The sequence below is a fragment of the Pongo pygmaeus genome, chromosome 15 (assembly GCF_028885625.2).
Source record: "Pongo pygmaeus isolate AG05252 chromosome 15, NHGRI_mPonPyg2-v2.0_pri, whole genome shotgun sequence".
Lineage (NCBI taxonomy): Eukaryota > Metazoa > Chordata > Mammalia > Primates > Hominidae > Pongo > Pongo pygmaeus.
In genome coordinates, this window is record NC_072388.2 from 21382033 (window position 1) to 21405253 (window position 23221).

The 23221-nt window shown below is 40.5% G+C and overlaps 2 protein-coding genes across 3 annotated transcripts in view; one reads left to right on the plus strand and one right to left on the minus strand.

The window, feature by feature from the left end:
- RNF212B (ring finger protein 212B) overlaps nucleotides 1-23221 on the plus strand; it is an 81815-nt gene that overhangs the window by 26028 nt on the left and 32566 nt on the right. Inside the window, exons 1-2 of one of the 2 annotated variants that reach the window (XM_063651439.1) lie at nucleotides 19048-19193; nucleotides 21480-21580. In XM_063651439.1, the coding sequence (XP_063507509.1) occupies nucleotides 21481-21580 (100 nt within the window). In that variant the 5' untranslated portion in view covers nucleotides 19048-19193; nucleotide 21480. Of the gene's footprint in view, nucleotides 1-19047; nucleotides 19194-21479; nucleotides 21581-23221 lie in introns of those variants that run through there. The other variant, XM_063651440.1, reaches the window with a different exon arrangement.
- On the minus strand, nucleotides 13279-13434 carry LOC129012816 (putative ribosomal protein eL39-like 5). The gene has a single exon (XM_054448885.1). It carries the CDS (start codon nucleotides 13432-13434, stop codon nucleotides 13279-13281), a length of 156 nt encoding a protein of 51 aa, XP_054304860.1.

The following is a 23221-nucleotide window of genomic DNA, read 5'->3' on the forward strand; positions in this document are numbered from 1 at the left end:
AACAAAAAAATAAGGCCAATCTGGCTGGGTGTGGTGGCTCATGCCTGTAATCCCAGTACTTTGGGAGGCCAAGGTCGGCAGATTGCCTGAGCTCGGGAGTTCAAGACAAGCTTGGGCAACATGGTGAAACCCCATCTCTACCAAAAATCCAAAACTTAGCTGAATGTGGTGGCATGCATCTGTGGTCTCAGCTACTTGGGAAGCTGAGGTGGAAGGATTGCTCAAGCCTGGGGAACAGAGGTTGTAGTGAGCTGAGATTGTGCTACTGCATCCTAGTCTGGGTGACTGAATGTGACCCTGTCTCAAAAAAAAAAAAAAAAAAAAGACCAATCTTGAAGGTTACATATTGTGTGATTCCACTTATAGAACATTTTAAATGATAAAATTATAGAACTGGAGAACAGATTAGTGACTGACAGATGTTAAGAACGGGGACAGGCACAGAAGGGTAAAGCAGCAGGCAGGTTCCCGGGGTCCCTGAGTCCAGGCCTAGGCTCTTGGACAGCATTTCTGAACATGCCATGGACCAGAGTGGAGCCCCCTGCCCTGAAGGGTGAGTCTTAGGCCTGGCAGAATTCACCACAAGCTGACAGAGAAGCTCCTGGGTTTTAAGTGAACATCAGCAGTGGCCTGGCAGAACCACCGTGGACCAGTGGTGGCAGTGGTGGCCACATGGGGGGGGCTCCTCTGCCTGTGGAAAGGGGAGGGAAGAGCGGGAAGAACTTTATATTGTGGTGTGAGTGCCAGCTTAGCAGCACTAGGACATCAGCTAAACTGCTAAGATTTTTAGCTTCAATTCCTGGCTCCCAGAGAGCATCTCTGGACACCTCTGAGTCCTGGGGAACTCGCTGCCCTGAAGAGAAGGGCCTTGGCCAAGAACTAGCGGTGTGCTGGCTTCGTGTCTGACCCAGCACAGTCCCAGTGGTGGTTGCCACATGGATGCTTGCATCACCACGCCCACAGCTCCATGTGGCTGAGCACAGAGAGAGAGATTCCATTTTGGGGTGGGGAAGAAAGTAAGGGAAAAGAATAAGAGTCTCTGCTTGGTAACCCATAGAATTCTTCCAGATCATATCCAAGACCACCAAGGTGGTACTTCTATGAGTCTGCAAAAATCACAGTATTACAGGGCTTGGGGCCCAGGTCTGTTTGAATACCTAGAAAGCCTTCCTAAGAAGGACAGGCACAAACAAGCCCAGACCACGAAGACTATAATAACTAACTCACCAGTTCTCAGACACTGATGAACATCTACAAGCATCAACACCATCCAGGGAAACATGACTTCATCAAATGAACTAAATAAGGCACCAGGGATCAGTACTGGAGAAACAGGGATATATGACTTTTGAGGCAGAGAATTCAAAATAGCTGTTTTAAGGAACTCAAAAAAATTCAAGATAATACAGAGAGGAAATTCAGAATTCTATTAGATACATTTAACAAAGAGATTGAAATAATTAAAAAGAATAAAGCAGAAATTCTATAGTTGAAAATTGCAGGCCAGGCGCTGTGGCTTACGCCTGTAATCCCAGCACTTTGGGAGGCTGAGGTGGGCAGATCACGAGGTCAGGAGATCGAGACCATCCTGGCTAACATAGTGAAACCCTGTCTCTACTAAAAATACAAAAAATTAGCCGGGCGTGGTGGCACACACCTGTAGTCCCAGCTACTCAGGAGGCTGAGACAGGAGAATTGCTTGAACCTGGCAGGCGGAGGTTGCAGTGAGCCGAGATTGCACCTCTGCACTATAGCCTGGGTGACAGAGCGAGACTCTATCTCAAAAAATAAATAAATAAATAAAAAGAAAAATGCAATTAACATGCTGAAGAAAGCCTCTTAAAAGTAGTCTCTTAAAAGTAGAATTGATCAAGCAGAAGAAAGAATTAGTAAGTTTGAAGACAGGCTATTTGAAAATACAGAGTCAGAGAAGAAGGGATCATGTGAGTCTGGGAAGTTGAGGCTGCAGTGAGCTGTGATCACACCACTGCACCCTAGCCTGGGTGACAGGAGTGAGATGCTATCTCAAAAGAAAACACAGAGTCAGAGGAGACAAAAGAAAAAAGAATAAAAACAATAAAGCACACCTACAAGATCTAGAAAATAGCCTCAAAAGGGCAAATCTGAGTTATTGGCCTTAAAGAGGAGGTAACCTTAAAGAGGAGGTAGAGAAAGAGAGCTGGGGTAGACAGTTTATTCAAAGGATTATATCAGAGAACTTCCTAAACCTAGAGAAATATATCAACATTCAAGTACAGGAAAGTTATAGAACACCAAACAGATTTCACCCAAAGAAGAGTACCTCAGGGCATTTAATAATCAATTTCCCAAAGGTCAAGGATTAAAAAAAAGGATTCTAAAAGTAAGAGGAGAAAAGAAACAAATAACATACAATACAGCATCAATATGTCTGGCAGCAGACTTTTCAGGGGAGACTTACAAGCCCGGAGAGAGTGGCATGACATATTTAAAATGCTGAAGGAAAAAATCTTTTACCTTAGAATAGTATATTCAGTGAAATATCCTTCAAACGTGAAGGAGAAATAAAGGCCTTCCCAGACAAACAAAAGCTGAGGGATTTCATTAACACCAGACCTGTCCTACAAGAAATGCTAAAGGGAGTTCTTCAATCTGAAAGAAAAGGATGCTAATGAGCAAGAAGAAATTATCGGAAGGTACAAAACTCACTGGTAATAGTAAGTACCCAGAAAACCACAGAATAGTATAACACTGTAATGGTGGTAATTTCTACTCTTGTCTTAAATGGAAAGACTAAATGATGAACTAATAAAAAATAACAATGACAACTTTTCAGGACATAGTGCAATAAAACATAAAGAGAAACAACAAAACGTTTAAAAGCAGAGGAATGAAGTTAAAGTGTAGCGCTCTTCTCCTTCTCCTTCTCCTCCTCCTTCTTCTTCTTTTTTTTTTTTTTGAGACAGAGTCTCACTCTGTCTCGCAGACTGGAGTGCAGTGGCACGATCTCGGCTCACTGCAACCTCTGCCACCTGGGTTCAAGTGATTCTTGTGCCTTAGCCTCCCAAGTAGCTGGAATGACAGGTGTGCACCACCACGCCCAGCTAATTTTTGTATTTTTAGTAGAGATGGGGTTCCACCATGCTGGTCAGGCTGGTCTCTAACTGCCGACCTCAGGTGATCTGCCTGCCTCAGCCTCCCAAAGTGCTGGGATTACAGACATGAGCCACCACTCCCAGCCTTTATTAGTTTTCTTTTAGTGTGTTTGTTTGTATATGCAATCAGTGTTGTCATCAGTTTAAAATAATGGGTTCTAAGATAATATTTGCAAGCCTCACGATAAGCTCAAATCAAAAAAACACACAACAAGGGGCTGGGCATGGTGGCTCACATCTGTATCCCAGCATTTTGGGAAGCTGAGGCAGGCGGATCACTTGAGGTCAGGAGTTCGAGACCAGCCTAGCCAACATGGTGAAACTCCATCTCTACCAAAAATACAAAAATTAGCCAGATATGGTGGCACATGCCTGTAATCCCAGCTACTCCAGAGGCTGAGGCAGGAGTATCTCTTGAACCTGGGAGGCAGAAGTTGCAGTGAGCCCAGATGGCACCATTGTACTCCAGCCTGGGCAACAAGAGCAAAACTCTGTCTCAGAAAAAACAAAAACAAAAACAAAAACCATACAACAAGGCCAGGCACGGTGGCTTATGCCTGTAATCTCAGCACTTTGGGAGGTCAAGGTGGGTGGATTGCAAGACCAGCCTGGCTAACGTGGCAAAACCCCATCTTTACTAAAAATACAAAAGTTAGCTGGGTCTGGTGGTGCACACCTGTAGTTCCAGCTACTTGGGAGGCTGAGACACAAGAATTATTGGAACCCAGGAGATGGAGGTTGCTGTGAGCCGAGATCACACCACTGCACTCCAGCCTGGCAACATAGCAAGACTCTGTCTCAAAAAACAAAACAGCCTGGCTCGGTGGTTCACGCCTGTAATCCCAGCACTTTGGGAGGCTGAGGCGGGTGGATCACAAGGTCAGGAGATCGAGACCATCCTGGCTAACACGGTGAAACCCCATCTCTACTAAAAATACAGAAAATTAGCCGGGCGTGGTGGCGGGTGCCTGTAGTCCCAGCTACTCGGGGGAGGCTGAGGCAGGAGAATGGCGTGAACCTGGGAGACGGAACTGGCAGTGAACCGAGATTGCACCCCTGCACTCCACCCTGGGCGACAGAGCAAGACTCCGTCAAAACAAAACAAAACAAAACAAAAAACAAATATACAAAAAATAAAAGCAAGAAATTAAAGCATACCACCAGAGAAAATCACCTTCACTAAAAGGAAAACAGGAAGGAAGGAAAAATGGAAGAGAAGACTGCAAAACAACCAGAAAACAAATAAAATGGCAGGAGTAAGCTGCTATTTATCAATAATAACATTGAATGTAAATGGACTAAACTCTCCAATCAAAGTGGCTGAATGGATGAAAAAACAAGACATATTGATCTGTCACCTACAAGAAATACACTTCAGGCCAGGCGCAGTGGCTCACACCTGTAATCCCAGTACTTTGGGAGACTGAGGTGGGCAGATCACTTGAGGTCAGGAGTTTGAGACCAGCCTGGCCAGCATGGTGAAATCCTGTCTCTACTGAAAATAGGAAAAAAAAAAAAAAAAAAGAAACACGCTTCACTTATACAGATACACGTAGATAAAGGGATGTAAAAAGATATGCCATGACAATGGAAACCAAAAAAGAGCAAGAATAGCTATACTTATAAAAGACAAAATAGATTTCAAGACAAAAACTGTAAAAAGAGACAAGGTCATTCTATAATGATAAAGGGGTCAATTCAGCATGAGAGTATAACAATTGTAAGTATATGTGCACCCAATGCTGGAGTACCCAGATATATAAAGCAAATATTATTAGAGCTAAAGAGAGAGACAGACTCCAATACAGTAATAGCTGGAGATATCAACACTCCATTTTCAACACTGGACAGATCTCCCAGGTAGAAAATCAACAAACATCAGACTTAACCTGTAGTACTGAACAAATGAACCTAATAAACATTTACAGAACATTTTATCCAACAGCTGTAGAATACACATTCTTCTTTTTAGCACATGGATTATTCTTAAGGATATACGATATGTTAGGTCACCAAACAAATCTGAAAACTTTAAAAAAACTGAAATAATATCAGGCATCTTCTCTGACCACAATGGAATAAAACTAAAAATCAATAACAGGAGAAATTTTGGAAAGTATACGAACACATGGAAATTAAACAGTATGCTTCTGAATGAACAGTGGGCCAATGAAGACATTAAGAAGAAAACTGAAAAGTGTCTTGAAACAAGTGATAATGTAAACACAACATATCAAATCCTATGGGATATAGTGAAAGCAGTATCAAGAGGGAAATGTATAGCTATAAGTGCCTACATCAAAAAGGAAGAAAAACTTCAAACAAATAACCTAATGATTATCTTAAAGAATTAGAAAAGCAAGAGCAAACCAAACCCAAAATTAGGAGAAAAAAAGCAAAAATATGGATCAGAGCAGAAATAAATGAATTTGACATGAAGAAAACAATACAACAGGTCAATGAAACAAAAAAAAAGTTCTTTTGAAAAGATAAACAAAATTGATAAACATTTAGCCAAACTGAATAAGAAAAAAAAGAGAAGACCCAAATAAATAAAATCAGAGAAGAAAAAGGAGACATAACTGATACCACAGGAATTCAAAGGGTTATTAATGGCTACTATGAACAACTATATGTTAATAAATTGGAAAATCTAGAAGAAATGGATAAATTTTTAGACATATACAACCTACCAAGATTGAACTATGAAGAAAACCAAAACCTAAACAGAAAAATAACAATAAGACAGAAGTCACAATAAAAAGTCTCGCAATAAAGAAAAGCCCGAGACCCGATGGCTTCATTGCTGAATTCTATGAACTATTTAAAGAACTACTACCAATCCTATTCAAACTGTTCTGAAAAGTAGAGGAGGAGGGAATACTTCCAAACTCATTATATGAGGCCAGTATTTCCCCTATACCAAAACCAGACAAAGAAACATCAAAAAAAGAAAACTATGGCCAATATCTCTGATGAATATTGGTGTGAAAATGCTAGTAAACCAAATTCAACAATACATTAAAAAGATTGTTCATCAGCTGGGTGAGGTGGCTCACGCCTGTAATCCTAACACTTTGGGAAGCCAAGGCGGGCGGATCACCTGCGGTCAGGAGTTCGAGACCTGCCTGGCTAACATGGTGAACCCCCGTTTCTACTAAAAATACAAAAAATTAGCTGGGCATGGTGGCGGGCCCCTGTAATCCTAGCTACTCAGGAAGTTGAGGCAGGAGAATCGCTTGAACCTGGGAGGCAAAGGTTGCAGTGAGCCAAAATTGCACCATTGCACTCCAGCTTGGGCAACAAGAGTGAAACTCTGTCTCAAAAAAAAAAGGAAAAGAAAAGATTGTTCATCATGATCAAGTGAGATTTATCTCAGGGATGCAAGGATGGTTCAGATATGCAAATCAATATATGTTATACATCATATCAATAGAACGAAGGACAAACCATATGATCATTTCAATTGAATATCAGTGCTGAAATAGCATTTGATAAAGTTCAATGTCCCTTCATGACAAAAAAACCCTTAAAAAACTGGGTATAGAAGAATGATACCTCAATACAATAAAAGCCACATATGACAGACCCACAGCTGATATTACACTGAATGGAGAAAAACTGAAAGCCTTTCCTTTTTTTTTCTGTGATGGGAGTCTTGCTCTGTCGCCCAGGAAGGAGTGCAGTGATGCAATCTCGGCTCACTACAACCTCCGCCTTACGGGTTCACGCCATTCTTCTGCCTCAGCCTCCCTAGTAGCTGGACTACAGGCGCCCGCCATCAAGCCCGGCTAATTTTTTTGTATTTTTAGTAGAGACGGGGTTACACCATGTTAACCAGGATGGTCTCCATCTCCTGACCTCGTGATCTGCCCACCTCGGCCTCTCAAAGTGCTGGGATTACAGGCGTGAGCCACCGCGCCCGGCCAAGCCTTTCCTTTTAGATGTGGAAGGTGATAAGAATGCCCATTTTCACCACTGTTATTCAACATAGGACTGGAAGTCTTAGCTAGAGTAATCGGACAAGAGAAAGAAATAAAGGGCATCCAAATTGGAAAGGAAAAGGTCAAATTATCCTTGTTTGCAGATGTCATAATTTTGTATTTAGAAAAACTTAAAGACTCCACCAAAAACTATTAGAATTGATTTTAAAAAATCCAGTAAAGTTGCAGGATACAAAATCAGCATACAAAAACCAGTAACATTTTTATATGCCAACAGTGAACAATCTGAAAGAGAAATAAAAAAGTAATCTTATTTACAACAGCCACAAATAAAATTAATTACCGAGGAATTAACCAAAGAAGTAAAAGATCTCTACAATGAAAACTGTAAAACATTGATGAAAGAAATTGAGGAGAACACACATACACACAAAGGAAAGATATTTCATGTTCACGGAATGGAAGAATCAATATTGTTAAAATGTCCATGCTACCCAAAGTAATCTACAGATTCAATGCAATTCTTATCAAAATACCGATGATATTCTTCACAAATATAGAATGTCAAAAAAAAAACTATCCTAAAATTTATATGAAACAACAAAAGACCCAGAATAGCCAAAGCTGTCCTGAGCAAAAAGAACAAAAAGGGAGGAATCATATTATCTGACTTCAAATTATACTACAGAGCTATAGTAACCAAAACAGCATGCTACTAGCATAAAACCAGACACATAGACCAATGGAACAAACTAGAGAACCCAGAAACAAATTCACACAACAACAGTGAACTCATTTTGGGCAAGGATGCCAACAACGTACACTGGGGAAAAGACAGTCTCTTCAGCAAATAGTGCTGGGAAAACTTGATGTCCATATGCAAAAGAATGAAATGAAACCCCTAGCTCTTGCCCATACGCAAAAGTCAAATCAAAATGAATTAAAGAATTAAATCTCAGACCTCAAACTATGAAACTACTACAAGAAAACATTGGGGAAACTTTCCAGGACACTGGTCCACGCAAAAATTTCTTGCGTAATACCCCACAAGCTCAGGCAACCAAAACAAAAATGGACAAATGGGATCACATCAAGTTAAAAAGCTTCTGCACAGCAAAGGAAACAATCAACAAAGTGAAGAGACAATCCACAGAATGAGAGAAAATATTTGCAAACTTTCCTTCTGACAAGGGATTAATAACTAGACTATATAAGGAGCTCAAACAACTCTATGGGAAAAAATCTAATAATCTGATTTTTAAATGGGCAAAAGATTTGAGTAGACATTTCTCAAAAGAAGACATACAAATGGCAAACAGGCATATAAAAATGTGCTCAACATCACTGATTACATAAATGCAAATCGAAACTACAGTGATCAGATTAAGACACCTTCATGCCACCCCACTCACACACACAAAACCTACAATAAGATATCATCTCACCCCAGTTAAAATGGCTTTTATTCAAAAATCAGGCAATAACAAGTGCTGGCGAGGATGTGGAGAAAAGAGAACCCTTGTACACTGTTGGTGGGAATGTAAATTAGTACAGCCACTGTGGAGAACAGTTTGGGGATTCCTCAAAAAACTAAAAATAGAGCTACCACATGATCCAGCAATCCCACTACTGGGTATATACCCAAAAGAAAGGAAATCAGTGTATCAAAGAGATATCTGCACTCCCTTGTGTGTTGCAGCACTGTTCACAATAGCCAAGATTTGGAAGCAACTTAAGTGTCCATCAACAGATGAATGGATAAAGAAAATGTGGTACTTACATACAATGATTCAGCCATAAACAAGAATGAAATTCTGTCATTTGTAGCAACATGGGTGGAACTGGAGGTCATTATGTTAAGTGAAAAAAGCCAGGCACAGAAAGACAAACATTTCATGTTCTCATTTATTTGTGGGATCAAAAATCAAAACAATTCATGAAGATAGAGAATAGAAGGATGGTTATTAGAGGCGGGGAAGGGTAGTGGGGATGGGGTGGGGAGGAGATGGGGATAGTTAATGCATACCAAAAAAAATAGAAAGAATAAATAAGACCTAGTATTTGATAGAATAACAGGGTGACTATAGTGAATAATAATTTAATCATACATTTAAAAATAACTAAAAGAGTATCATACATTAAAAAATAACTAAAAGTATGATTGGATTGTTTGTAACACAAAGGATAAAAGCATGAGGGGATCAACACCCAATCTTCCATGATGTGAATATTACTTATTGCACTATTACACATTGCAAAATATCTCATGTACCCTGTAAATATACACACCAAGTATGTACCCACAAAAATGAAAAATTTTTTAAAAAATTAAAAAACTCGGCCGGGCGTGGTGGCTCACGCCTGTAATCTCAGCACTTTGGGAGGCCGAGGCGGGTGGATCACGAGGTCAGGAGTTGGAGACCAGCCTGGCCAAGATGGTGAAACCCCGTCTCTACCAAAAATACAAAAATTAGCCACGTGCGGTGGCGGGCGCCTGTAATCCCAGTTACTCGGGAGGCTGAGGCAGGAGAATCGCTTGAACCCAGGAGGCGGAGGTTGCAGTGAGCCAAGATCGCTGCACTCTAGCCTGGGCGACAGAGCAAGACACCGTCTCAAAAAAAAAAATAATAATAAATAAAGAAATAAATAAATCGGACACGGGGCCGGGCGCGGTGGCTCAGGCCTGTAATCCCAGCACTTTAGGAAGCAGTGGCGGGCGGATCACGAGGTCAGCAGATCGAGACCATCCTGGCTGACACGGTGGAACCCCGTCTCTACTAAAAATACAAAAAAATTAGCCGGGCATGGCGGCGGGTGCCTGTAGTCCCAGCTGCTGGGGAGGCTGAGGCAGGAGAATGGGGTGAACCCGGGAGGCGGAGCTTGCAGTGAGCCGAGATCGCGCCACTACACTCCAGCCTGGGTGACAGAGCGAGACTCTGTCTCAAAAACAAAACAAAACAAAAAAGGGGACACGGGAAACCGGTGGGTGATGGTAAGAGATGGCATAAGGCATCTTCGTGGTGCTGGACCAGTCTCGTCTCGTCTCGGCTAGTCCCCTCCCCTCCCTTCTCCTCTCTTCTTTTTTTTTCCTTTCCTTCTTTTTTTTTTTATAGAGAGGAGGTCTATGTTGCTCAGGCTGGCCTTGAACTCCTGAGCTCAAGTAATCCTCCGGGTTTGGCCTCTGAAATTGCTAAGATTACAGACACGAGCCATCACACCCGGCCCTTCAGTCTGTTTCTTGATTGTGGTGGTGGCTTCACAAACCTTCACATGTGATAAAATTGTGAACACACACAAAAATGAGTATATGTAAGACTAACGAAATCAGTAATGTCATGAGGTCTATGGATGGTACCAATGTCAATTTATTAGTTTTGATATTGTATTTATATAAGAAGTTATCATTGGGGAAATAAATGAGTCAAGGGTATATGGAAACTTTCTACACTACTTTTGGCGATTTCCTATGAATCTATAGCTATTTTATTTTTTTATTATAATTTTCTTTTTTGGTAAAACGGAGTAGAAACTTTATTCGTTGATCAGGGAATGGAGAAGAGGAGTTTGTGCTCAAAGCACCTTCTCTCTGTAATTATTTTAAAACAAAAAGTTACAATTTATGGTATTAGAAAGCAGGACAATGGTTGCCTTTAGGGGAGATGGTGTATGGAAGCGAGCACAGGGGTTTTCTGGGTGCTGGGAATGTTATGATTTCTCAACAGGGTGGCTGATTACATGGGTGTGTTGAGTTTGTGGAAATTCAGTAAGCTATGCGTGTAAGAAATAGGCATACTTCTGTATGTATATTATACATAAATATACATGGAATATACATTAAATATCAATATACATGGAATATACATTAAATCAAACAAAAAGTGTTTTTTTGTTTGTTTTGAGACTGGTTCTTGCCTTGTCACCCAGGCTGGAGGCAGTGGTGCAATCACCGCTCACTGCAGCCTCAACCTGCAGGCTCGAGAGATTCTCCCACCTCAACCTCCCTAGTAGCTGGGACTACAGGCATGCATCAGCACGCCTGGCTAATTTTGCATTTTTTGTAGAGACAGGATTTTATTACGTTGGCCAGACTGGTCTCAAACTCCTGGACTCAGGTGATTCACCCGCCTCAGCCCCCCAAATTGCTGGGATTACAGGCTTGAGCCACCACACCTGGTCAATAAAAAGTTCTAAAAATATAAAAGTTTTTAAAAAATCTCATCAGGCAATGCCAGGCATGGTGGCTCAAGCCTGTAATGCCAGCACTTTGGGAGGCCGAGGCAGGTGGATCACCTGAGGTCGGGAGTTCAAGACCAGCCTGACCAACAAGGAGAAACCCTGTCTCTACTAAAAATACAAAATTAGCCGGGTGTGGTGGCACATGCCTGTAATCCCAGCTACTCAGGAGGCTGAGGCAGGAGAATTGCTTGCAGGTGGTGGAGGTGGAGATTGAGGCGAGCCAAGATTGTGCCATTGCACACCAGCCCGGGTGACGAGAGTGAAACTCTGTCTAAAAAAAAAAATTCTCATCAGGCTCCTTTTAGAAGTTGTTTATCTGATAATAAAATTCACTTGGAAATGCAAATGAGTTAGAACGGTCAAAGCAACTCTGCAAAAGAACAGGCTGGCCAGGCGCAGTGGATCAAGCTGTAATCCCAGAGCTTTGGGAGGCCAAGGCAGGAAAATCACTTGAGGCCAGGAGTTTGAGGCCAGCCTGGCCACATAGTAAAATCCTATGTCCACCAAAAAAAAAAAAAAAAAAAAAATTTAACAGGTGTGGTGGCATGTGCCTGCAGTCCTAACTACTTGGGAGAATGAGCAGGGAGGATCACTTGAACCCAGGACTTCCAGGTTGCAGTGACTTGTGATCACATTAATGCACTCAAGCCTGGGTGACACAGCAAGACTCTCTCTAAAAAAACAAAAAACAAAACAAAACAAAACAAAAACACAAGAAGAAGAAAGAACAAAGTTAGAGGATCAAGACTACACCATTTCAAGGCTTATAAGGCTACAGTAAGTGACAGTATGGTATTGGCATCAAGACAGACAAATCAATCAGTGGAACAGAATAGAGCATGCAGAAATGGGCTTGAATATGTTTAGACAACTGATTTTCCTTTTTATTTTGGTAAAATATATATAACATAAAATTTGCCATTTTAACCATTGTTAGTGTGAAATTCAGTGGCATTAGGTACATTCACAATGTTGTACAATCATCATCTCTATTTCCATAATTTTTCATAACCACTAACAGAAACTCTTCACCCATTAAGCAATTACTTCCTATCTCTCATTCCCCTAGTTCCTGCTAACCTCTAATCTACTTTCTGTCTCTGTAAATCTGACTGTTCTAGATATTTCAGTGAGATTATACAATATTTCTCTTTTTGTGTCTGGCATATTTCACTTAGCATAATTTTTTCAAGGTTCATCCATGTTGTAGCATGTATCAAAACTTTATTTCCTTTATGGCTGAATAATATTCCATATATATATATACCACATTGTTTATCCATTCATCTACTAATGGACATTTGGGTTGTTTCTATCTTTTGGTTATTGTGAATAATGCTGGTATGAATATTGGTGTACGCATATCTGTTTGAGCTCTTGTCTTAAATTATTTTGTATACACCTAGGAATGGAATTGCTGGGTCACATGGCAGGATAGTTCTATTTTTCACTTTTTGAGGAATCACCAAATTGCTTTCCAAAGCAGGTGCATCGTTGTACATTCCCATCAGCAATGTACAAGGGTTCTGATTTCTCCATATCCTCCTAACACATATTTTCATTTAGAAAATTATAGCCACCTCACCACGTGTGAAATGATATTTCACTGTGGTTTTAATTTGCATTTCCCCTATGACTAATGATATTGAGCATCTTTTCATGTGTCTGCTGGACACTTCTATATCTTCTTTGTAGAAATGTCTATTCAAATCTTTTGCCTATTTTTAATTGGGTTGTTTGACTTTTTTGTTGTTGAGTTGTTCTTTTTTTTGAAACAAAAGTTCTCACGTATTTATTACTGAACCCAGACTACTAGCGCACAGCAAATAAACAAACAGAAAAACTATATTTCCAATAAAACATGCCCAACTGTCCAGATAGTGGTGACATTTTTAGCTTGAGATGGTAAGATGGTTATGAGCTTGATACTGCATAAATATGTGTGCCATCTCGTGCACAATTCCTTATAGATCCAGTTTGAATCTTCTCCAATGTCTCCTTTTAAAGTTGTACCTGATTTTATTATCAGTTTTCATCCAAATCCACTGGGGAATGGGACGATTTTGCTTTTGTTTCTTGGTTAGGAATTGCTTAATACTGAAAGTCTTGTGAGAAGACATGATGAGAAGCGGAATCGAATACACACCACAATGGTGGAAAAAGGAAGAGAGAGAGAGTTGTAGTTCTTTTTATATTTTGAATATTAAAACCTTATCAGATATATGATTTACTAATATTTTATCCCATTCTGTGGGTTGCCTTTCACTTTCTCGATAGTATCCTTTGTTGCACAAAAGCTTTTAATTTTAACTAAGTCCCTTTCATTTATTTTTCTTCTGTTGCCTGTGCTATTTTTGTATTTAAAAAACCATTGCCAAATACAAGGTCATGAAGATTTTCCCCTATATTTTCTTCTAAGAGTTTTAGAATTTTCACCCATACATTTAGGTCTTTGATCCATTTTGAGTTAATTTTTGTATATGGTGTAAGGTAAGGATTCAACTTTATTCTTTTGCATATGGACAAAATTTTCCCAGCACTGTTTGTTGCAGAGACTGTTCTTTCCCTTATTCAATGGTCTTGACACCCTTGTCAAAAATCAACTGACCATAGATGTGAGGGTTTATTTCTGGATTCTCAGTTCTATTCTGTTGGTCTATATATGTCTATCCTTATGCTAGAAACACACTGTTTTGATTACAGTAGCTTTGTAGTAGGTTTTGAAATTGGGAAATACGAGTCTTCCACATTTTTTCCTTTTTAGGATTGTTTTGACTATTCTAAGTTCTTTGAAATTTTACATTAATTTTAGGATGGATTTTTCAATTTCTGAAAAAAATAGTTGGAATTTTGATAGGGATGACATTGAATCTGTATATAGCTTTGGATGCTATTGTAAACAATATTAAGTAGTGTTCTATGTACAAGCCTTGTGCCTCTCCTTGATTAAATTTATTCCTAAATATTTTATCCTTCTTGATGCTCTCACAAATGGAATTATTTTCTCTGGGCAATCAATTTTTGACAAAGGCAATTTAGTTGAGAAAAGTTAATCTTTAAAAAAAATGGTGCTGAAACAATTGGATATCCACATGCAAAACACACCCACATATGCACATGCAAACTTTAATCCATACCTCACACCACGTAGAAAATTAACTCAAATGAATCATATACCTAAATGTAAAATCAAAATTACAAATCAAGATTTCTAGAATTTTTGAAGAAAATTTCCAGAGGTACCCCATTTTCCTTTCAGAGTAGAAGAAAAGATAAGAATATTTAAAGAAAAGAAAATTTTATCTGGGTTTGGTGGCTCATGCCTGTAATCCCAGCACTTTAGGAGGCTGAGCTGGGAGGATCAGTTGAGCCCAAGAGTTTGAGACCAGCCTGGGCAACATGGGGAAACCCCATCTCTACAAAAAAAAAATAGAAAAATTAGCCAGGTATGGTGGTGCATGCTTATAGTCCCAGCTTCTCGGGAGGCTGAGTTAGGAGAATCACTCGAGCCTGGGAGGTTGAGGCTGCAGTGAGCCATAATCATGACACTGCACTTCAGCCTGGGCAACAGAGTGAGACCATGTCTCAAAAAAAAAAAAAAAAAAAGAATTCTCAAAACTCAACAATAAGAAAATAAACAACCCAATTAAAAATGGGTAGGTTGGGCATGGTGGCTCATGCCTGTAATCCCAGCACTTTGGGAAGCCAAGGTGGGCAGATCACCTGAGGTCAGGAGTTTGAGACCAGCCTGACCAACACGGTGAAACCCTGTCTCTACTAAAAATACAAAAATTAGCCAGGCCTGGTGGTGCATGCCCATAGTTCCAGCTACTCAGGAGGCTAAGGCAGGAGAATTGCTTGAACCTGGGAGGCAGAGGTTGCAGTGAGCTGAGATAGTACCACTGCACTTGCACTCCAGCCATGTATACCATGTATACGAAAGAACACTCAAAAAGCCCAGAACACTCAAAACCAAGATATTTTCTAGGAAAACTGTTGGTCTCTTTTTTTTTTCCAACTGTTCAAATTTCTATTAAGTTGTTGGTTTTCTTTTTTAAAAAGCTCTGTGTATATTAAAGCTATTAGCCCTTTAGGATTTAAGTTGATTTTTTTTGTAATTTGTCACTTTGTGCTTTACTTTTCCTGTGTGTGTGTGTGTGTGTGTGTGTGTGTGTATGTGCAAAAAGTTTTTTTAAAATTACTTAGTCAAATTTGTCAATCTTTTCTCTCTTCTAGATTTTTGGATCCTAGGAAGATTTCCTGCACACCTAGGTTATAAGAGTATTTACTAATATTTTCGTCTGGTACTTGTCTGTTTAGATTTCTGATCCATTTGAAATTTATCCTGGTAAACAGTATGAGAAACAGACTCAATTTTATATTTTTTCAAATGGCTATTCAGTTGTCCCAATTCTATGTATATAAAAATTCAATTCCCCATGCACACTTACCAATTAAAATTTATTAACGTACTTGGTTCTATTTCTAGACTTGATTCTGTTTCATTGGTCTACACGTTTATGCACCAATACCACACTTTAAATTACAGACGTTTTATAATATATTTTAATATTGGATGGGGCTAATGCCCCACTCCACATGGCACTAAAATATTTTCCAGTGAAAAATTTTATTTAAGTAGAATTAAGATTACTCAGGCATGATGCCACGTGCCTGTAATCCCAGCTGCTGGGGAGGCTGAGGCAGGAAGATCATTTGAGGTCAGGAATTTGAGACCAGCCTGGGCAACACAGTGAGACCTTGTCTCTTAACAAAATATTAAAAATTAGGGCTGGGTGCGGTGGCTCATGGCTGTAGTCCCAGCACTTTGGGGGGCCGAGGCAGGCGGATCACGAGGTCAAGAGTTCGAGACCAGCCTGGCCAACATGGTGAAACCCCATGTTAACTAAAAATACAAAAATTAGCCAGGTGTGGTGGCGAATGCCTGTAATCCCAGCTACTTGGGAAGCTGAGGCAGGAGAATTGCTTGAACCCAGGGAGCGGAGGTTGCCGTGAGCTGAGATGGCGCCACTGCGCTCCAGCCTGGGTGACAGAGCAATACTCCGTCTCAGGAAAAAAAAAAAAAAACATAGCTAGGCAAGGTGGAGGAGGCTGAGGCAGAAGGATCCCTTGAGCCCAGATATTCTAGGCTGTAGTAAGCTATGATTGTGCCACTAAACTCTAGCCTGGGCAGCAGAGGGAGACGCCCATCTCTTAAAAACAATTATATTTAAGAAAACTATTTATGGAATAGTTTGATTTGTAACCTGAGCTAATCACTTTTTTCATGGAATACTGTTTTTACTTGAAAGAACATCTAACATACAAACTATTCAGACTTAGGTATTTGGTAGGCATTTTCTCAAAAATAAACAAAATTGCCTTGTCACTTCAAGGAAAACCAGTGACAGTATTTGTTGCCAATGATAAAATTCAAGCTTTCAGATGAAAATTAGACCTTTGGAAAACTTGTACCTGCGACTGTGAGCTTGACAGCTTCCCAAGACTCAAATACTTACCTGATGAGATAGATAGTGATGTTAACAAAAGTGATTTTTTATATTGTGTAATGAACTGTGTCAATATTTAATATTCTATAACAAAATGCACCGATGTGTATAACTCAGTGAACTAAAATTTTTCAAATGACCAGTTTGGTCTAAATGTATGATGTTACAAAATCATGCATGGGCAAAAGATCCATTTAAAGTGCAAAACAGACCAAATAATTTTAATATAACAGGCTATAAAAAGTTCATTGATATGGTTTCAGATCCCACTTTGCAATCAACTTTTAACTCAAACTTCCTGAATTTTGATGTGATATCAAAGAGAAATGTTCACAATTATCTGAAAAGGCCATTTAAATACCATTCTCTTTCCCCACATATCTGAGTGAATCCAAATGTTCTTCACACACTCCAACCAAAACAGCTTACTGCAAAAGTTAATGCAGAAGCAAATATAGGACTCCACCAGCTTTTTATTAAGCTACATAGTAAGAGATTACAAAAATGTAAAAACAATGACACTCTTCTCACTAAATTTTTCTTGTTTTGGAAAACATATTTTCCATAGATTATTTATATTAACATTTTGGCCAGGTGCAGTGGCTCACACCTGTAATCCCAGCACTTTGGGAGGCCAAGGAGGGTGGATCACGATGTCAGGAGTTCGAGAGCAGCCTGACCAACACGGTGAAACCCCGTCTCTACTAAAAATACAAAAAATTAGCTGGGCCTAATGGCAGACGCCTGTAATCCCAGCTACTCGGGAGGCTGAGGCAGGAGAATCGCTTGAACCCAGGAGGCAGAGGTTGCAGTGAGCCGAGATGGCGCCACTGCACTCCAGCCCTGGCGACAGAGTGAGACTCCGTTTCAAAAAACAACAACAAACAAACAAACACACATTTAATGGGTTTATTATTGTTTTCAAATAATAAATATTTAAAATTTTCAAATAATAAATATTTAAAAATTTCTCATTTTTAACTGCTAATTTGGTAAAAATTGGTAGATGCAATTTACATAAACAAAAGCTCTTTGGAGGGTCTTCAATAATTTTGTAAAGGAAGCCTGAGACCAAAAAGTTTGAGAACTACTACTCTAAGTGGATTCCTCAGGAAAAGCTCATTTGCATGCTTTTTGCCAGTGGCCTTTATACCTGAACACCATATAAGGGGATATAAATTTCTTGGATCATAGTTTCCGTGAAAATCTGGAAAATGTTGTTTCGTTATCTAGAATGCTTCTGTGGAGAAATCTGATGCCAGTCTTATTCTCTGTCTCTTTTTTTTTGTTTGTTTGAGGCAGTGTCTTGCTCCCTCAACCAGGCTGGAGTGCAGTGGCGTGAACACAGCTCACTGCAGTCTCGCCCCCTGGGATTAAGTGATACACCTGCCTCAGCCTCCCTAAGTAGCTGGGACTACAGGCACCCGCCACCACACCCAGCTAATTTTTTTTTTTTTTTAAAGACGGAGTCTCTCTCTGTCTCCCAGGCTGAAGTGCAGTGGCGCGATCTCGGCTCACTGCAACCTCCGCCTTCCGGGTTCAAACGATTCTCCTGCCTCAGCCTCCTCAGTAGCTGAGATTACAGGTGCGTGCCGCCACACTCGGCTAATTTTTGTATTTTTAGTAGAAGCGGGGTTTCGCCTTGTTGGCCAGTCTGGTCTATAACTCCTGACCTCAAGTGATCCGCCCGCCTCGGCCTCCCAAGGTGCTGGGATTACAGGCGTGAGCCACCGCCCCTGGCCAAAAATTTCTGAATAAAGGTTGACTTTTTTTTAATTGAAATTTGTTAGTTCTCAATTAATATCACACTGTTCTTTGTCCGCATCATTTTTAAATTTTCCTATTTCTGATTTTACGCTATTCTTTCAAAGCACCCATTATTTTCATTTCATTTCAGAATATTAAGCAAAAGTTTTCGCCCACTTTATGACCACAATTTATACTGCGTTCTCATCGTTTATTGGAACATTAATTAGGTTTTATTTTCATCTTTTTGTTTCCACAGTGACATGTATGGGATTAGGTTACAGTGTTTATTTGTCCCCAATCTTTTAAGTGAGGTGAATTTTCCTGGGCTGCTGGGAAAAGGCTCCTACACCCCTCTCCAGCCACCGCGAGCCGCTCCTCGCCCGGTGAACGCCTCTGCGGGCCCCGCCCACGCCCCGCTCACGCCACGGAGCCACGCCCACTGATTTAGCATACCGCCAGGCCCCGCCCACACCTCACACATCGCCTTGGCTGCGCCCAGCCTCTTGCCTCACCCGGTGCCAAGCCAGCTGTTTACTTTCCCGCCATTTCCAGCTCCTCGTGAGGAGAATTGGATGATTTCCTGAGATCTGAGGGCTTCTGGAATCACAGCGGCCAAGCGGGTAGGGAGTGTAGCCAGAAAAAGAACTGGGAAGCTTGAGACGGCTGAGGCCCCATCGCCTCTGGAAAGCAGGCGAATTTTGCCCTCGGGGTCGCCTTAATCACCCTGTTCACTGCCTTTTTTATGTTGGGTTCATCTGGTCAATTCAGGGGATGACATTGTTGCTGCCCTTAAACAAACCTGGGCATATAGAACGGGGCCTTTTCAGTGTTTTTTTAGACTCACTTGCTGGTGAAAGTTAGTGTATCACGATCAAACAAATAGGACAACGAAGCTCGTGGCACTGTGGGATGCGTTTGCGTTGAGCTGTTTATTCAGTACATTTTTTATCGTAAATCTTACGAAGTTTGTATCCCTTAGTGGTTACACACACACACACACACATCCTACGAAAAGTCCCGGTGCAGTGACTCCCGCCTGTAATCCCAGCACTTTGGGAGGCTGAGGCAGGAGGATCGTTTGAGTCCAGGAGTTCCAGACCAGCCTGAGTAACACAGAGAGGGCTTGTCTCTACAAAAAATAAAAATAAAAATAAAAAATAGCCAGGAGTGGTGGTGCTCGCCTGTAGTCCCAGCTACTCCAGAGGCTGAGGTGGGAAGATCCCTTGAGCCCAGGAATTCCAGGCTGCAGCGAGCCCTGATCTGCCACTGCACTCCAGCCTGGAGACAGAGCGAGAACCTGTCTTAAAATAATAATAATAATAATAATAATAATAATAATAATAATAATCCCACAAAAAAACCTTACAAAGTCACATTTACTCAGGTATTTAACAAAGTATATAAAATTGGTATTGGCAGAAAATACAGGCTATATGGTTACCATGTCTAATACAAAAGCTATTTAATGTGGGAGCAAGAACTTTACATAGGGAATCAGGAGACCAATAACTAAAGATGGAACTTGCGACAAGTCATTTAATTTTACTGAATATCAGGTACCTTTTTTGAAAAATGGTGGGACTGAACAAAACATTAAGTGATTTTTCAAAGCCCGTTTCAGGTCTATGATTCTGAGTTTCTTTTTTTTGAGACGGAGTCTCACTCTGTCGCCCAGACTGGAGTGCAGTGGCATGATCTTGGCTCATTGCAACCTCCTGGGTTCAAGCAATTATCCTGCCTCAGCCTCCCAAGTAGCTGGGGTTACAGGCGTGCACCACCACGCCCAGCTAATTTTTTTATTTTTAGTAGAGACGGGGTTTTGCCATGTTGGCCAGGCTGTTCTTGAACTCCTGACCTCAGGTGATCCACCCACCTTGGCCTCCCAAAGTGCTGGGATTACAGGCGTGAGCCACCGCTCCTGGCCTGATTCTGAGTTTCTGTAAAGTAGAAGGAAAGTATACAAGCTGAGACGATACTATCATTCATCAGCCCTATTTCCCTTAGATAAAATATGTCCCAAGTGGCTAATATGTGATCTTCTCTTTCTGGTTCACTAGCTTCTCTTGGCTCCACTCTCACCATATCTCAGGAAATAGTTAAAAAAGAAATGGATGATTCATTTTTTGTTTTTATATTTTCGGGATTGTATTTTCTTTTTTCTTTCTTTTTTTGTTTTGAGACGGAGTCTGGCTCTGTCGCCCAGGCTGGAGTGCAATGGTGCGATCTCGGCTCACTGCAATCTCTGCCTCCCGGGTTCAAGTGATTCTCCTGCCTCAGCCTCCTGATTAGCTGGGATTACAGGCACCTGCCACCATGCTCGGCTAATTTTTAATATGTTTAGTAGAGATGGGGTTTCACCATGTTGGCCAGGCTGGTCTTAAACTTTTGACTTCAGGTGATCCACCTGCCTCCGCCTCCCAAAGTGCTGGGATTACAGGCGTGAGCCACTGTGCTTGGCCAGGATTGTATTTTCTAATTACAAATTGGCACATGTATTAATCCAGAAAACCTGGGGGAAAAAAAGAGTAAAGGAAAACACACACACACACACACGCACACACACACACACACACACTCATAACCCCGCCACTCAAAAAAAAAAAAATCTCACCACTGTCTGTCCATTACTTTTCTAAATGTGTGTTTATATATGTGTATATACATATACACACACACACATTTATATATAAAATGTTATAACAGCCTGCTGTTATAAAAAGCAGTCTGCTTTTTTTTCACTTTATATGTACATGTACTTCTTTACAACCAATTGGAATACCCACAATGATATGCCATATCCCAAAAAGCTATCAGAAGCTAAGCAAGCATGGTTACATAGATTTTGGAACAGCTATAATTATGTTATGCCCTAGGTTATTCTTACTCTTTCTCTTTATCTGCTCCAGAATGGATTGGTTTCACTGCAACCAGTGCTTCCGAAAAGATGGGGCCCATTTCTTTGTCACCAGCTGCGGCCATATTTTCTGTAAAAAGTGTGTGACTCTGGGTGAGTGACTCAACTGTTTTCATATTCTGGGAAAAATGTTTTCATGTAAGGATGTAAGGAGTAGCCATTTCTATGTGTGACTTAGGATAAAAATCACTTATTAGGTCAATGGTGATACAGATACTGTAGGAAACTGTCAATTTTAGAAATTGAAGGAATCCATTAATAAAGAATGGTGCTAAATTATTTAGCAAATCTATTACTTGAGGACCAGAATGTACTCATTATTGTTTGGAAGTCTGGCAGGGAAAGCTACAAGGCATCAGACTCTTCAGGGAAAAGAGATAGAATAAGTATAATGGATGGGGATAGAGGAAAGTTTGACTGATAGAAGAGCCATTTCTAAAGGGGAAGTGGTCGAGTCTGTGACATCAATTTGATTAGAAATGATAATGATGATACCTTTGCAGCTTAAAAAGCAGTTTCATATCAACCAATTTTATGTAAGCCTCACCAGAAGCCCAGGTGGTAATTATTAGTAGAACCATTTTACAAATGAAGAGACTGGCTCAGAGAGGATATGTGATTTGACCAAGTTCTTATTGCTATTTCTTAGAAAGGATACTGAAATTTAAAGTTTTTTGTTTGTTTGTTTGTTTGTTTTTAATGCTGCAATACTTACAAGGTGTGTAAATCCCTAGAAGAGGGACTTGGGGTAGGTTGTTTTGATCATGGAAGATTTCACAGAAGGAGTGATGCTTCAGTAGGGTTTTGAATGATAAAATGGAATTTGCCAAGTGGATAAGGCAGGGAAGATTTATTCCAGTTCAAGAGAACAGCGTGTACAAAGACATATTACATCATAAAACCATAGTGCAGGGGACTACACATAGTTGAGATTGTTAGAGTATAAACAGTAAGGTAAGAATTGGTGAGAGATGAGGCTAGTGAAGTAGGCAGTGTCGGATGATGGAAGGCTCTATACACTGTGCTAAAGAGCCTGAACTTCATCCTGCAGGTGATGGAGACCTGTGGAAGTTTTTGTTTTGTTTTGTTTTTGACACAGTCTCACTTCATCACCCAGGATAGAGTGCAGTGGCGCAATCTTGGCTCACTGCAACCTCTGCTTCCCAGGTTCAAGCGATTCTCATGTCTCAGCCACTTGAGTAGCTGGGATTATAGGCATGCACCACCATGCCTGGCTAACTTTTGTATTTTTAGTAGAGATGGGGTTTCACCATGTTGGCCAGGCTGATCTTGAACTCCTGGCCTCAAGTGATCCGCCTGCCTCAGCCTCCCAAAGTGCTGGGATTACAGGTGTAAGTCATTGTTTTGTTTTGTTTTAAGAGAAGAATGTTATGTACTTTCTAGCTCACTCTGGCAACGATATGGACTGGGAAAAAGAAAAACCTGGCCGGGCGCGGTGGCTCACGCCTGTAATCCCAGCACTTTTTTTTTTTTTTTTTCTTTTCATAGAAATTCTATTCTGGTGAAGCAGAGAAATCATAATCAAATAAGCAAATAAATAACGTTTGGCAATGGCACTTAAAGTGAAAGAAAGGGATATAGGAAAGGGTTATTTTCTTTTATTACTATTATTATTATTATTATACTTTAAGTTTTAGGGTACATGTGCACAATGTGCAGGTTAGTTACATATGTATACATGTGCCGTGCTGGTGTGCTGCACCCATTAACTCG